At 34.9% G+C, this 14354-nt stretch overlaps 4 protein-coding genes across 5 annotated transcripts; all 4 read left to right on the top strand.

Moving 5' to 3' along the window:
* Window positions 544–1890, top strand: LOC104756224 (protein PHYTOCHROME KINASE SUBSTRATE 3-like). The gene has a single exon (XM_010478777.2). It carries the CDS (start codon window positions 711–713, stop codon window positions 1854–1856), a length of 1146 nt encoding a protein of 381 aa, XP_010477079.1. The 5' UTR covers window positions 544–710; the 3' UTR covers window positions 1857–1890.
* On the top strand, window positions 4453–6880 carry LOC104756223 (NAP1-related protein 2). Of its 2 annotated transcripts, none has more exons than XM_010478776.2 (10): window positions 4453–4724; window positions 5073–5195; window positions 5302–5352; window positions 5436–5507; window positions 5639–5752; window positions 5845–5906; window positions 6012–6075; window positions 6172–6228; window positions 6324–6371; window positions 6594–6880. In XM_010478776.2, exons 1-10 carry the CDS (start codon window positions 4608–4610, stop codon window positions 6645–6647), a joined length of 762 nt encoding a protein of 253 aa, XP_010477078.1. In that variant the 5' UTR covers window positions 4453–4607; the 3' UTR covers window positions 6648–6880. The 2 variants fall into 2 exon arrangements, with proteins under 2 accessions (XP_010477078.1, XP_010477077.1); XM_010478775.2 differs by having other exon boundaries at window positions 6169–6228.
* On the top strand, window positions 8363–9488 carry LOC104759289 (protein RKD1). The gene is made up of 4 exons (XM_010482233.1): window positions 8363–8460; window positions 8556–8689; window positions 8781–9097; window positions 9249–9488. The coding sequence occupies exons 1-4, from the start codon at window positions 8363–8365 to the stop codon at window positions 9486–9488; spliced, it is 789 nt and encodes a 262-aa protein (XP_010480535.1).
* Window positions 13716–14351, top strand: LOC104759287 (putative RING-H2 finger protein ATL50). Its single transcript, XM_010482231.1, has one exon. It carries the CDS (start codon window positions 13716–13718, stop codon window positions 14349–14351), a length of 636 nt encoding a protein of 211 aa, XP_010480533.1.

Here is a 14354-nt window from a genome sequence, read left to right as displayed (position 1 = left end):
ACAGCTAACTCCTACTTTAATCAAACGAAAATATTTGTTTATACGATAACTGAACTGAATCATAATAAAACCTGATCTTAATATACCTTTACAGCTTTACTCACTTTTTATTTCCAAACTCTTGTTTGTCGAAAGAAGTAAACAACATAACTTTATCTTTGTCTAAAATCAACTTATCGTGTTGTTAGATTCGCTATGAAAAATAAATTGAGAGATTGGTATCAAGTTTTCCGCTGTATTATTAATCATGGTGAATCACTTCTGTTGATATCTTAAATGACAAAAACTGTTCTTGTTTTTTGTTTTTTACATACTTCAGAGAGTAGTTGATTTTATGTATATATATCTCTCTCTATATATATACATATATATACGCACTTCCCAATTTATGGATGTACTTCTTCTAATATTTCTTAGAAAGAAAACAATAATTAATATTTTTTAAATTAGGGGTTTGCAAACTGTGTAGCTACTAACCATGACTTGGCACCATTTCCTCCACTAATATTATTTTTCTCTATATAGTAGTGAAAATTCATCCTCATAAACACCAACCATCATTCAGAAATTTGTTCTCTCTGCAAATCTCCCATCATTTCCACAGCTTTCTTCTTCTTGTCATTTCCCTTAAATTCTTTTTGTTGGATCTTTTGTTTTTTTACCACTTTATAAAGTAGTCACTAAACAACATATATACACTCACAATAGAGATGGATGCTGAAAAGAAGAGTGCCCATTTTCGCCAAATCTCAACTTATAAACCACAACTACTTGTCCTCTCCTCGATCAAAGAACACTCTTCTTCAAAAATCTCCGACAAACCCAATAATATCAAAGCTTCCGTTGCTGATGTTGACGCCGAGATTGGAGTTTTTGGCGCAGAAAAGTACTTTAGCATGAAGCTAGATCATGTTGATTCCACGGTGGATATCACCAAGCAACACAAAAAGGAAAACACACAGAATCATCCCCATCCTGATCCTCATCCTCATTCTCAACTGACGAAAACGACGTCATCTAGATCAAGAACAAGCCGACATGGGACTCCAAGTGTAAGATCTGAGTCAAGTTACAACAGTCAAACCTTTCTCATGAGGATTAGCAACAACAATGACAATAAGCAAAGGAAAACAAACGAGGCAAGCATCTCTTTTGGTGGGTTTAGATGTTACGGCCCCTGTTCCGGGGTCAAAACCGTTAATAAAGACCAAAACATCTCCGTTAAAGGTAGAGACTCCGATCGAGATTTCGTAGCTTACGACGCAAGAAAGCATAACGACAAACCTAGACTCCGTTTTGAAGCCAAGAAAATGGATTATCACGAGCCAGCGAAGATTCCATTACCTATTCAAAGGACAGATATCGCCATGAACCTCGAGAGAAAGCTCTCTCTGCTTACATGGGATGCAATACCAAACCAGCTTTCTACCAAGAACAACCATCACAACAATGGTAATAACTCTTCGATGGGCAGCAACACGCAAGAGGAAGAGACAGCAAGTGTAGCGAGTTCAGATTTGTTCGAGATTGAAAACATAACGAGCAGTGTCTATGAGCCGAGTGAGGCTAGCATTGGATGGAGTGTGGTAACGGGAAGTATGGCAGATCAATCGGTGATATCGGATTTCGATTTGATGAAGAGGGCCACGAGAAGTGGTCCGGTGGTTAAAACCAAACCGGTGATTGCTGACAAAGTCCGGTCGGGTGGGTTTTTGTCTGGTTGTAAGAGTCACAAAGCTGTCTCGGTTGTTGATAGTTCTAGAAAAATGAAAGAAGCTGCCAAGGTTGATCATGAGATGTCTCATCAGAAGAAGTATAAAACTGAGATCAGGATTCAAGACTTGAGCTTTCTTTAATGATTAATGTTTTTGTGTATGTGTTTTAATTAGTTTCGAATGTTTTTTTGTAATATTTATTCGTTTCTATGCTAAAGATTTTGATTTCTTGGTTTTTTTTTTTTTTATTATAAACCCCTAAAGTAATGGTTTAAAGAGAAAATTTCGACGGACAAACAATAAAAAAGTGTGAAATTTGTGAGTATTATGGACCTTCTATTCAGAAAACCAAATCAACCACACTAAAACGAATTATATATCACCTCAGTTTTCGTAGTCTTCGACCACCGTACAAATTATTACATAATTAGGTTACTTTCTCGCTCTTTGGAATATGATTTTAACTGTTTATAATTTCTTTTGTACCATATTTGTAACTTTTGACAAGTCATTAAGATATACCTCTATAAGGATGTATATCATTTCTACACCACATGCGTCACCATATCACATGATTCACATCAACGGACGTAATGCATTAATTTGGAACGGATTATATAATAAAACATCGTAATTATATAGATACCTCCCGTGAGTACGACCCTACAAATTATGCATGTGGATCATAAGAAACGATAATAACTTGACGTCGAGACAAGAAAATAACAATTAGTCTGTATGAGACTATACAAAATTGGCAATTTGGCATTAATATCGGATATTTGTTATTAGCCATGCAATTGCAAACTTAGGGTTGGATTCTGATTTCTGATAGTAGTAAATGCGAAGGGAATGATCTGAAACTGGGACCATTTCAATAACTCGAAACGAGCTAATTTGTTAAAATAATGAATAAAAAGAGTATGGGCACTGGATACAAAACATGAAATAAACTGGACCGCACTAGATTTATTGAAACATATACATCAATAAAGTTAATTTACATACTGGTAAACATATCTTACGAGTTATCCGCATATATTAAGATGTTAATTTAGTTTTTTTTGTGGAACACATTAAGATGTTACTATATGAAAATCTTAATAAATTCCAGTCCCACATAGTCAATTGTTTGCATGGTTCAAAAGTGTAGAAACGGGTGTTTCACACAATGAATTTGTTTAGAAGGGAAACAAATTCAATAACACTTTCTCTCTAAGGGTTTGGATCAAAGTAAGCAAGTAAAAAAGAAATGAAATCTCTTAGAGAACAAGTTAGGTTTTACTCAAGAACAAAGAAGAATTAGAGTTTTGTATTGATTTTTTGGATGTCCCTTACAATGAGAGGATTGTCCTCTATTTATAGGTTTTCGAAGATCTACTGAATATATTTACTTTCCTAATTACAGGCGAACTGATTAAAAAAGTTTCTTTCTTGCTAGGTCAGCCGCAGGGGCGAGTTGAGATGTTGGTTCGTCACCTCGGCAATGGGCTTCTCGGTACTATTGGGCCTTCAGAAAATGAAGTCCAAACTTAGGTCGAGTTTCCGGTTTAGATAACTGGTTCTTTTAAACGGATTTAGATCGGTATGTTGGGGGTGCTAATTCCCACACCAACAAAAAGCTACTACATTAGCGAATTTAAAGTAGATATGTTGAAAAAAAAATTAAAAAAATGAGTGGATATGTTAAAATTAAAAAGAATGCAGATTTTGTTTTATAGGGAGGTTACACAGTTTCTTTATACGTAACATTGTTATGTTTATCCAGATTGTAAGTCATAATCTGATGGGTCGACGACAGACTCTAGCGAAATTAATATACTACCATATAGTTTAAAGTTCGTGAAAATAGAAAATTATGTCTAGATTGATATATATATATATATATATATATATATATATTAAATTAAAGTATTGTGGTACCACCCGCTATGAAGAATGTTTTCAACAATATTGATTAGTTTGTGACCACCTTACCCAATTCCATTCAATATTAAATAGGAAAAAGAAGTATACCTATTATTATGTTTTTTTCTGATATATATACACATAAATACTCAACCAGAGCCAAACTACTCCAATAAATCGACCGTTGAATATGAATATTGTGACACCTATTTATTCATAAATTTGATCCTTTTAAACGTATAGAAATGGAGTAGTTAAAATCATAAAGTTCCTTTACAAGAAAATACATTTTATTGTTGAAAAAAAAAATTCATTTTATTTGAGACTCAAAAGGTTTATTAGACAGGACTAGTGGGCCATATTATGTCACTAGCACGTAAAAGCAATTTGGAAAGCCCATTTTGAGCCCAAATATATTGAACACTATTATTAATTAACTAGTTGACACAACATATTTTGCAAATTAATGATTGGTACAGTATTAATTTTGTGATATGAAAATTAGGTGTGATCCACACAAATTTATTGGTAGGTAGATTAGATTAGTTAGTTATTACCAAACCATCATTACTTTTTTTGTGTGTGTGTGTTGTCAACACTTGATGTTTTCTTTAATCATAATAAAACAACATCACATCATTTTAACTGGATATAAGTGTTGTCAATTAGTTAGTTAATCACCATCAACATGTGTTGATTTGTGAGGGTGGGTACACTTGGTTAATTAGAGTAAAATCAATTAAAAACCTAAAAACAAAAGATGACATATCAAAAGACAAAAATACCCTTATTCGGCTAACGTGACGTAATAAATAATCTAATTGGTCAACAAAAAAACCCCCCCAAAACCCTAAATCAGTTTTGCCCAACCTTCTCTCATCACATCACGATCGAGTTTTTAGGGTTTTAGCTGTTGCGCTCTGTGAAGGCAGAGAAGAAGAGTGAGGAATTCGAATTTCCTCTGCGTCAATTTGGGTTGAGAAAATGGTGGCGGACAAGAGCAAAAAGGCGAAAACCGAAGAAGAGAACGTCGAGCAAATCGATACAGAGCTTGTCCTCTCAATTGAAAAGCTTCAAGAGATCCAAGACGACCTCGAGAAGGTAAATCACAAGACAAAAAAAAAAACATTCTTTTTAACAATCCCCATGTTTAATTTGATTTGGTTGATGAGAATTGATCTGGGTTTGGATTCTCTCTCGATTTGAGTTTTTCTATTGGACAATTTATGAGGTAAAGTTTGTATCTTTGTACTTGTGTTGTTGTTGTTGTTGTCTTTGGAATGATAATGTGGTCGTGTTCACATGGATTATTAATTAAATGATTGTCTTTGAGAAATTGACTTGTCCAATCTCTGTAGAGAAGTCAAGAAAACTGTTTTTTGAGTAAAGTTTAATTGTGTTTTGAGTCCTCTCCAATCTCAATTACTTCTCTTGTTTTGGTTGTATTAGATTAACGAAAAGGCTAGTGATGAAGTGTTGGAAGTGGAGCAGAAGTATAATGTGATAAGGAAACCTGTTTATGACAAGCGTAACGAGATTATCAAATCCATCCCTGATTTCTGGTTAACTGCTGTAAGTTTTATCATTCTCTGTTCTGTTTTTTTTTTTTTTTCCAATTCAGAGTTCAAAACAATCTTTTCTCTTATTGGAATTATATGGGGACTTGGTTTTGTTGTAGTTCTTGAGTCACCCTGCTCTAGGTGAACTTCTGACAGAAGAAGACCAAAAGGTTTGTGTTTCCCTTATGAATTTCGGTTGATAGATTCACATTGTTTTTGTATTTTTATGATTCTATTTGTTTTGCTTGAACAGATTTTCAAATATCTTAGCTCTCTGGATGTTGAGGATGCTAAAGATGTGAAATCCGGATACTCTATCACTTTTGTAAGTTTCTTTTTAGTTCAGATCTTTGTTCTTTATCATATTTTGATATTATCTCTGACTGTTCTAAGAAAGCTGAAAGCTGAGTTTTTAGTTTTTTAGTTTACTGATTGTTGTCAAATTGTGAACTGCAGTACTTCAATCCCAATCCATTTTTTGAGGATGGAAAACTAACAAAGACTTTTACCTTCCTCGAAGAAGGAACAACAAAAGTTACAGCCACCCCTATCAAATGGAAAGAGGGCAAAGTAAGTGGATTATCTATTGCATAAACTAAGTCTATTTCTTATGTTGTCACTGTTTGGGATTGTTCCTGTAACTATATTTCTCAACAATTAAGGGCTTGTCGAATGGAGTGGATCACGAGAAGAATGGAAACAAACGTGCATTACCTGAAGAGAGGTATAAATCCATCTCCCCATCCCTTTTTCAGTGAATTTTTTCACCCGTCATAGATCCAAGTTAAAACTCTTGCCGTTCTAATTAGCAATTACATGTCTTTTTCAGCTTCTTTACCTGGTTTAATGATGCTCAACACAAGGAGGACGTTGAGATTGAGATGCATGACGAGGTATTGATCCTATATTGTTTTTTTTTTTAATTCTTTTTTTGTAAGAGTAACCCCATATCTGGCACAACTTGAACTCAGAATTTCGTCTTGTAGCAGGTTGCCGATATCATCAAGGAAGATTTGTGGCCCAACCCTCTCACCTACTTTAACAATGTAAGCTATATTCACTATATCATTTTCCAGTCTTGACTTTGTTTAGAGATGACAAGTTGCCTGAAGATTTTGGTAAATTGTATGTAACTGTGTAGGAGGCTGATGAAGAGGACTTTGATGGAGACGATGATGGAGATGAAGAGGTAAAAGCTTCATCTAATATTCTTTGCTTGGTTGAGTTTTCTGCTTAAATTTTGCCGCATCTGTGATATGCTTTATGTGCATGATGAGATGAAAGATTAGATAGAGATATCCGAAAACGGAACAACATTGTGTTATTATTTATGTCTGAGACCATTTCAGTTGTGAAGATTCCATTATGAGTTTTACCTGATAAGTTTTTAAAAAACCATATCTATCTCTAGGGGAAAGAAGGTGACTCTGATGAAGATGATGACGAAGAAGGTGATGAGGAATGATGGGAAGGTTGCCCAGAAACCACATTTGCTTACATGTCTTCTCTATAACAGAGTGTGTAAAGTTTTGTGTGTTGAGAGGTTTTTAATTTAAAAGCAAAATGGATTATGACGACAACAGACAAGCTTTTCTATTTTTACCATAATAGTTACATCTTGTTGTATGAAACCATCTACTGCCTTTTGTTGCAGAACCTTGCTTAAATGGTTTTTAAGTCTTACATAGCTTCAACTCATCTGTTGTCTTCTTCTTAAAGAGAATCATTATGTAACTTCATCTCTGTTGTAGTTTTGTTGTGTCTGAGTGACTTCGAGCCAAAGGTAAAAAAAGGATGAAACAAAAGAAAACGATTACTGAGTAGAGAATTTGTGTGTTCATGGTTAAATCCATAGGATCTTCAGCTTGAAATCTGGAGTCTTTTATTGTTTGGTCTGAAGGTGAATATCTAAAGTGCCTGCCTCATGATGGTTTACTAACTCCTGTGAGCCCTCGTCTTTCAATTTAATTGAGCAAAGCAAAATGTTGTAATCTTTTATATAATGGGGTCTAGGTTCCTGTAAAAGTTAGCAAAACATATCGCAGATAGTTTGTTTATACAGAGCTCTTAATTTAACTTGGACTGGTGTTCTTCAGATTTCTATATAGCCTATAAAAAATGGTTTGAAAATCTCAGCTTCTTGGTAGTTCTAGTTCTAAAGAATAAAATAACAGTCGCTAAAAGACTCCATGTTTAAGTCTACTACCTATGCTATGCAGCTATGCCTAAGTCTAAAAGGGTGTCTAAACCAGTTTAAGCCGGTCCAAACCGGCTGAAAATAATATTGACAACAAAAAGACAGTAAATTTCTTTTTACCTGGTTCACTAAAGAGTGGTAAAATTTCTCTCTAAATAACTTTATGAATATAACTTACAGTTTTCACATTGCTTAAGTGGCCATTAATTACAAGAATCACCTGAAAAGAATTAATTACTCGCAGCCATTATCTGAAATTAATTCAAAACCGTTATCTTTTTGTTGGAAATGTATTACTATAAATTTCTTAGCCGTTTCTCTTAAAGCCTTAACTATAACTATATATATATATATTTTTTTTTGGTTTTACTATTAACTGTAACTATTGTTCGCGAGCCCTCAAAATATTGATTGGCAGTTTGGCACCATACGTTACATACTTACATCTAATCTTAACTGATTACAAATACTTAGGTGTATTTCTTTATATGTTTAACACTTAGGAGAAAGTGTAATTACATGAGTTCAACAAGATACTACCTTCACAAATGAACAAATTAACTAATTGGCTATTGATATGTATCATTTCTATAAGCGTGTGCACATAATATCGTTATACAACGTAATAAGTATACACAATTCTATTTTTTTTTATTGTGGAAACTGACGGGTATAGATTTTCTGCAAGAGAAGGCTATAATATCTATCAACTATTACTAAAAAAAAAACGTCCCTCTTATCAGCAGTAATTACCATTAATCATTACTATCTCTCTCTCGTAACTCCAAATTTTACAGGGCTATCAATTAGCCGTCAATACCCACTTTCTTGTACAGTTATATTACTTCACTTCTATATCTTCTCTTTTCATATCTACTAGTACTATATATATATGGGTATATAGTATATATATATATACACCTCTCTCTCTCTCTCTCTCTCTCTCTCCTTGATTAGTGATCACAAACCACTTAATGATCAGTATGAAATCGTTTTGCAAATTGGAGTATGATCAAGTTTTTGGCAAAGAAGATCACTCATTTTCATTTCTAAACCACTCATCACTTTACTCTCATCAAAGGTAAATTTAATTGACTCATCATGCATGAGTTTTTTTTAAACGTGTTTCTAGTAGTTCTTGATCCATGTTTTAATTGTTGTGTGTTCTTAATGCAGCGAGTTAGCGAATCTTTTCTTCGACTTAAAAGATGACTTTCCTCCTTCTGCCTACTCTAACAATTATCTTCCTTCTTCCTCAAGCTTTCTGGCTTTACCTGATCTTGATCCTATCTCCATCGTATCTCTTGACGGTATGTATATATCAGTATATGTTGCACTTAATTATGTTTTGTTCTCATGGATTTTATGTGTGCACTTCTCATTCTTGTCGTTCTGTTTAAGCAGATTTACTTAGTGGGTGCGGTTCTGTTTCATGGACCGAAGAAGAGTCGATGCTCGATCTTGATTTGGAGAAAAAGAGTGAAACCATCTCCACCAAGAAGAGGAGATGCAGAGAAGAATGTGTTTCCAGCTGTTCTGTTTCGAAGACATTGTCGAAAGAAACTATCTCATTGTACTTCTACATGCCGATAACTCAAGCGGCTAAAGAACTTAACATTGGTTTAACTCTTTTGAAGAAGAGGTGTCGCGAATTGGGTATTCAACGCTGGCCTCATCGTAAGCTCATGAGCCTACAAAAACTCATCAGTAATGTCAAGGTATAATAAACAACTATTACATATAATATAACTATGTTATAACAAGTGAATTCCTCTACTGTATTTTGGAATTGAAACACACCATTTTAAAAGCCTTAATGTGATGGTCTCTCAGTGATTTTTGATGTGACTATTCTTAAAATTGTAACAGGAGCTGCAGAAGATGGAAGGGGAAGAAAACGAAGACAAGCTAAGAAACGCTTTGGAAAAGCTTGAGAAGGAGAAGGAAACGATTGAGAAGTTACCAGATTTGAAGTTTGAGGATAAGACAAAGAGATTGAGACAAGCTTGTTTCAAGGCTAACCATAAGAGGAAGAGAAGACATGGCATGTCCACGTCCTTCACATCATCATCTTCTTCTTCCTCTGTTTCGGGTTTGAGTGATAGTTGATGTAGGATGATCGTCGATGAAGAGATGAAGACATGAAGTAATGTAGGATGATAGTTGATGCTACTACTTTATGTTTGTGTGTTGTGTAACGTGTAGTACTGTAGTGTTTTGGACTCTAATTGCAAAACGATTTTGACTCGTTATTACTAAAGTAGTAGTAGCATATGTGTAGTTTGCTCTTCAATCACGAATATGTTAAATTAAAAATTCACATTATAAATTTCTTCTAAACTTTTCATAAGTATAATAAAATTCACCTTTAAGGAATAGGAATTTATCAAAATCAATAAAGGAAGAAGAGCTATTATGGAAATCGTAATGGACATATGTAAATTTTCTTCTTTTAAAAAGATAATAAATGGAAATTGTAATGGACTTAACAAAAACAAATGGAAAATGTTATCTCAAAAATCCCAAAAAAAAATTAGGAACCGACAAAGGTCTCTGCTATAAATATATTGAGTTCATTCACCCTTGCCTAAACCCTTACATCATCGATTCAATTTCTTCTTGGGTTACCACAACAACAAACAGAGAAAGCAAAAAACAGAGAAACCACCAGAATTATTATTGTTACTTTATAATCATGTTCACGGGGGTTTTCGAACACGAAATCAAACACGATCCTGAAACAGAAGATGCGGGAACAGTTACAGTCAATGCAAGGATCTTCGGAGGAGACGACGAAATCATGACATTCACGAGAAAGTCGTCCGTCGACGAATTCATCAACGATGATCGCAACGAGTGTGAAAGCAAATTGGACTTGGATTATTTCTTAAACCTAGCAGGGATCAGCGACTACGATGTTGCACATGCCATGCATCACTTAGTTCGCTATGTTGCTAAAATAACTTCTTCAGAAAGTGATGGGTATTCTCCGGGGTGTGCTTTACAAGTGACGTTGGATCTTATTTTTTACGATGAGCCTCAAACTTTAGAGGATGTTCAAGTCTCGCGTGGACACAAAATCAAACACGATCCTAAACCAGAAGATGCGGGCACAGTCAGAGTCAATGCGAGGATCTTCGACCAAGATCATCACTCGTCATTCACGACTTTGTCCCTTGCCGACGATTTCATCAACGGAGACGAGGGTGGGAGCAGACTAGACTTGATTAATTTCTTGCGGGAAGCAGGAATGAGCGATCACGAGGTTTTATATGCGATTTATAAATTAATCCCCTATATTGCTCAAGTAACTTCTTCCGCAAGTAATGGCTATTCTCAAGGGTGTGCTTTAGAAGTGTGGTTGGATCTTCTTCTTCTGGAGCCTTATATTAATTATGAATCAGATTGAAGAAGCAGTTCGAGTATGAAAATTCAAATTGTAACGAAGATTTTGTTTTCTACAGTTTATAAAAATCTCTTTTCTTTTTTTTAAATTCGATGTTTTTTTTTTACTTATATAAATTTGGAGAATGTTGTGTTAATCATAACAGAACTGATAAGAATCGAAAGAGTTTTGAAAATCTAAAATTAAAAAGAGGACGAAAGACCTTATATTGATCACTTTATAGTTATAGCCAACAAACATCTATAATCTACTAAAGGAGTAAAGGAAAATATACCGACAATTTTACAAAATATATGGTTCCTAGAAAACATCTCTTATACACAAACTGACTTAAACTCCTATGAGTATGTATATCTTGGACATTAAGATATAGCAATGCCTCAGAAACTCAGGCATAAGTCCAGTATCCATAGAATATAGTATGTTGTATACGTGAGTCCTGTCCTGATTAATTAGTTCGGTTGCTGCAATCATATGCTTATAATGTAAAAAAAACAAATGGAACATTAAAACATTAATTGAAAACTAAATTTCTACCGTAAATAACAAAAAAGGGAAATAAATAACAAAAAAGGGAAATTATACATCGTTATGAAATTTAGAAAAAAAAAAAAAGGAAAAAAAAAATCAATGAAAACTGTGACGTCAATAGAATCAATAGAATCAGATAATCTGCTAAATATATTTATACCAATCTAGTCCCTCTAATATATAAATACATAGATGAAATCATTCAAGAGAACCCCTAAACCCATATCATCGTCGATTTGATTTATTTTCCAATTTTCTTTCTTTTCTTCGTTCTTCTCGCCGTGATGATCTCGTTCTTCTCCTACGAAATCGACCACAATCCTGAACCCGATAATGTTGGCACAATCAAAATCAGTGTTTCTACAACCAAAATATATCAAAGTACCACCCATTGGGACCTCTATGAAAAACTAATAGATTTCTCTAGTAACCCTGAATGCATTGATGTAGAGCTTACTGAATTCTTGATGTGGTCAGGAGAAACAAGTACTCCCATAGAGAATTACGATGTGTTTTTACACTTACGGAGACTTGTAGATCAAGCAATTTCCTCTGATGATTATAATCTAGGTTGTGCTTTAAGAGTGTACTTGAGGACTCTTACTATCGATGTTCCTTCTGAACAAATTGGGGTACAGGTCCCAGGTTTACTGGATGAGTACGATGTTAGCTTTGAATTTGATCATCATCAAATTGAAGAAGCAGCTCCATCTCAGCTTGAAGAAGGTCTTCGAGTCTCACTCAGTGAGACCATTGAAGAAGATGTTTCAGGTTTAGAGGATGATGAGCAGGATATTATATTTGAATTTGATAATCATATTGAAGAAGCAGCTCCATCTCAGCTTGTAGAAGTTTACCGAGTTTCGCTCAGTGAGACCATTGAAGAAGAGGTTCTAGGTTTAGAGGATGAGCAAGACCTTATCAGCTTTGACTTTGATCATCAAACTGAAGAGGCAGCTCGGTCTCAGCTTAGAGAAGTTTTTCGAGTCTCGCTCAATGAGACCATTGAAGAAGACGTTCTAGGTTTAGAGGAGGAGCCCGATGTTGTGCTTGTCTATGAAGAAGCAGCTCCATCTCAGCTTGAACAAGTTACTCGAGTCGACGAATTTGTACACTTATTGGATGAGCACAATGTTGGCTTTCAATTTGATCATCAAACTGAAGAAGCTGCTCCATCTCAACTTGGACAAGGTTTTCAAGTCTCGCTCAATGAGACCATTGAAGAAGAGGTTCTTGGTTTAGAGGATGATCAGCACGAGGTTATTTATGTCCGTGGAGAAATGGCTCCATCTCAGCTTGTTCGAGTCTTCGAGTTTCGACACTTATGGGATGAGCACAATGTTAGCTTCGACGACTCTCATCATCGAATTGAAGAGAGAGATCGTTCTAATCTGATTGCAGAAGTTTTTCAAGCCTCGTTTAATGAGGCCAATATTGTTAGGTTAAGACCTGCGAGCAAGCTCGCTGTCGAGTCTTTGAAAAGAAAAATATACAAGAAGACTAGCGATGTGGTCGGTGAGATTGACATGTGCTCTATTTGTTTGGAGGAATTTAACGACGGAAGAAGTATTATTGTGCCTTTACCGTGTGGACACGAGTTTGACGAGGAGTGTGTTATGAAATGGTTTATGAGTAGTCATGTCTGTCCATTGTGTCGTTACGAGATGCCATGTGAGAGATGAAGGGTGAACGAGACTTGAAAAGCTTTGCGTTTTGTGCAAAATATAACATTGTTTATTTTTATATAAATCATTTTCCATGGTTCTATCATCTATGCTATATATCGTTTTCTATGGTTCTATACTTATATGCTAGAAATTTAATATAATACTCTAATATATATGTATATCTTTATTAAACAGCTGCGAAATAAACCCTCCATTACCTAAATAGAAAAAAATCATGGGTTTACAATTGAAAGTATTGTTCTAATAGATTTGCGTATAAGATTAAGTCTATCATGTGAATTTTGGCAATCAAACTAAAATCAAATTTAAAACGAATAATACAGAGTTGACTTAGGACCTACAAGGGTTTTCTTTTCCCATCTTATAATAATGTGCGAAAAAAAAAGTAAATTAGATTTATACTATTTAAAAAAGGGAAACATAAGAGCATCATAAGATGTGTTATAAAGAAAGAAAAAAGGGAAAATACACAAACCCAAATAAGATAATAACAGAAAAAGAAAAAGGAAATCTTGGAAAATATCAAAATAGTACTTAAAATCTTAAATAATAAAGTGTATTTCCAAATCCCACTAGGCAAACGAATGCACGCAGAATCCTCTATAAATTAGGTTGTGACAACCCTGAACATAAACACAACACACACAGAGCCATCAGACGTTTGATTTTCTTATTTTATTTTTTTTTCATTATCATCGTCTTCAATCAATCATGAGAATTGAACTGCATCACCATATTAGACGCAATCCTGAACCAGAAGGCGACGGCACAATCACAATCAATGCAAAAGTCTTCGGTTATAATCCGACTTTTACGGCTTCGTCGTTTATGGAAGAATTCATCCACGAAGATGACGAGAAGTGTCAAAGCAAAGAAGAACTGAACTATTTCTTGATGGAATCAGGAATTAGCGACGATGATATTTACGATGCGATAACAAAGCTAATCTTCTATGTTGACGAAGTTACTTCTTCCGCAAGTTATAACTCTTCTCCGGAATATGATTTGTTAGTGTCCTTGCTTCTTATTCCTAACTCTCGCAGTGAAGAAGCGATTCAGATTGAAGAAGCGGTTCGAGTCTCGTTCCACGAAACCAACAATTTCCCTTTGAGACCCGCAAGCAAGCTCGTGGTCAAGTCCTTACCCAGGAAAATATACGACAAGGTTAGTTCTACTGGCGAGACGACGTGCGCTATTTGTTTGAAAGAGTTTATTAACGGTGAAAGTAGAGTTATGAATTTACCTTGTGGTCATGACTTTGACGATGAGTGTCTCCTAACGTGGTTTGAGACCAATCACACTTGTCCACTGTGCCGTTTCAAGTTGCCGTGTGAAGATCAACATTGAACT

Source organism: Camelina sativa, chromosome 17, assembly GCF_000633955.1.
Source record: "Camelina sativa cultivar DH55 chromosome 17, Cs, whole genome shotgun sequence".
In the NCBI taxonomy this organism is placed as follows: Eukaryota; Viridiplantae; Streptophyta; class Magnoliopsida; order Brassicales; family Brassicaceae; genus Camelina; species Camelina sativa.
The sequence above is the reverse complement of the archived record's forward strand: the minus strand, read 5'-3'. Positions and strand labels throughout refer to the sequence as shown.

Bases quoted from the DNA above. Each gene is read 5' to 3' on its own strand.
- LOC104756224 (XM_010478777.2), top strand. From the start codon at position 711: ATGGATGCTGAAAAGAAGAGTGCCCATTTTCGCCAAATCTCAACTTAT.
- LOC104756223 (XM_010478775.2), top strand. From the start codon at position 4,608: ATGGTGGCGGACAAGAGCAAAAAGGCGAAAACCGAAGAAGAGAACGTC. The intron at 5,508-5,638 runs GTAAGTTTCTTT...TGTGAACTGCAG, and splicing joins CCGGATACTCTATCACTTTT to TACTTCAATCCCAATCCATT. The intron at 6,372-6,593 runs GTAAAAGCTTCA...ATCTATCTCTAG, and splicing joins ACGATGATGGAGATGAAGAG to GGGAAAGAAGGTGACTCTGA.
- LOC104759289 (XM_010482233.1), top strand. From the start codon at position 8,363: ATGAAATCGTTTTGCAAATTGGAGTATGATCAAGTTTTTGGCAAAGAA. The intron at 8,461-8,555 runs GTAAATTTAATT...TTCTTAATGCAG, and splicing joins TCACTTTACTCTCATCAAAG to CGAGTTAGCGAATCTTTTCT. The intron at 9,098-9,248 runs GTATAATAAACA...AAATTGTAACAG, and splicing joins AACTCATCAGTAATGTCAAG to GAGCTGCAGAAGATGGAAGG.
- LOC104759287 (XM_010482231.1), top strand. From the start codon at position 13,716: ATGAGAATTGAACTGCATCACCATATTAGACGCAATCCTGAACCAGAA.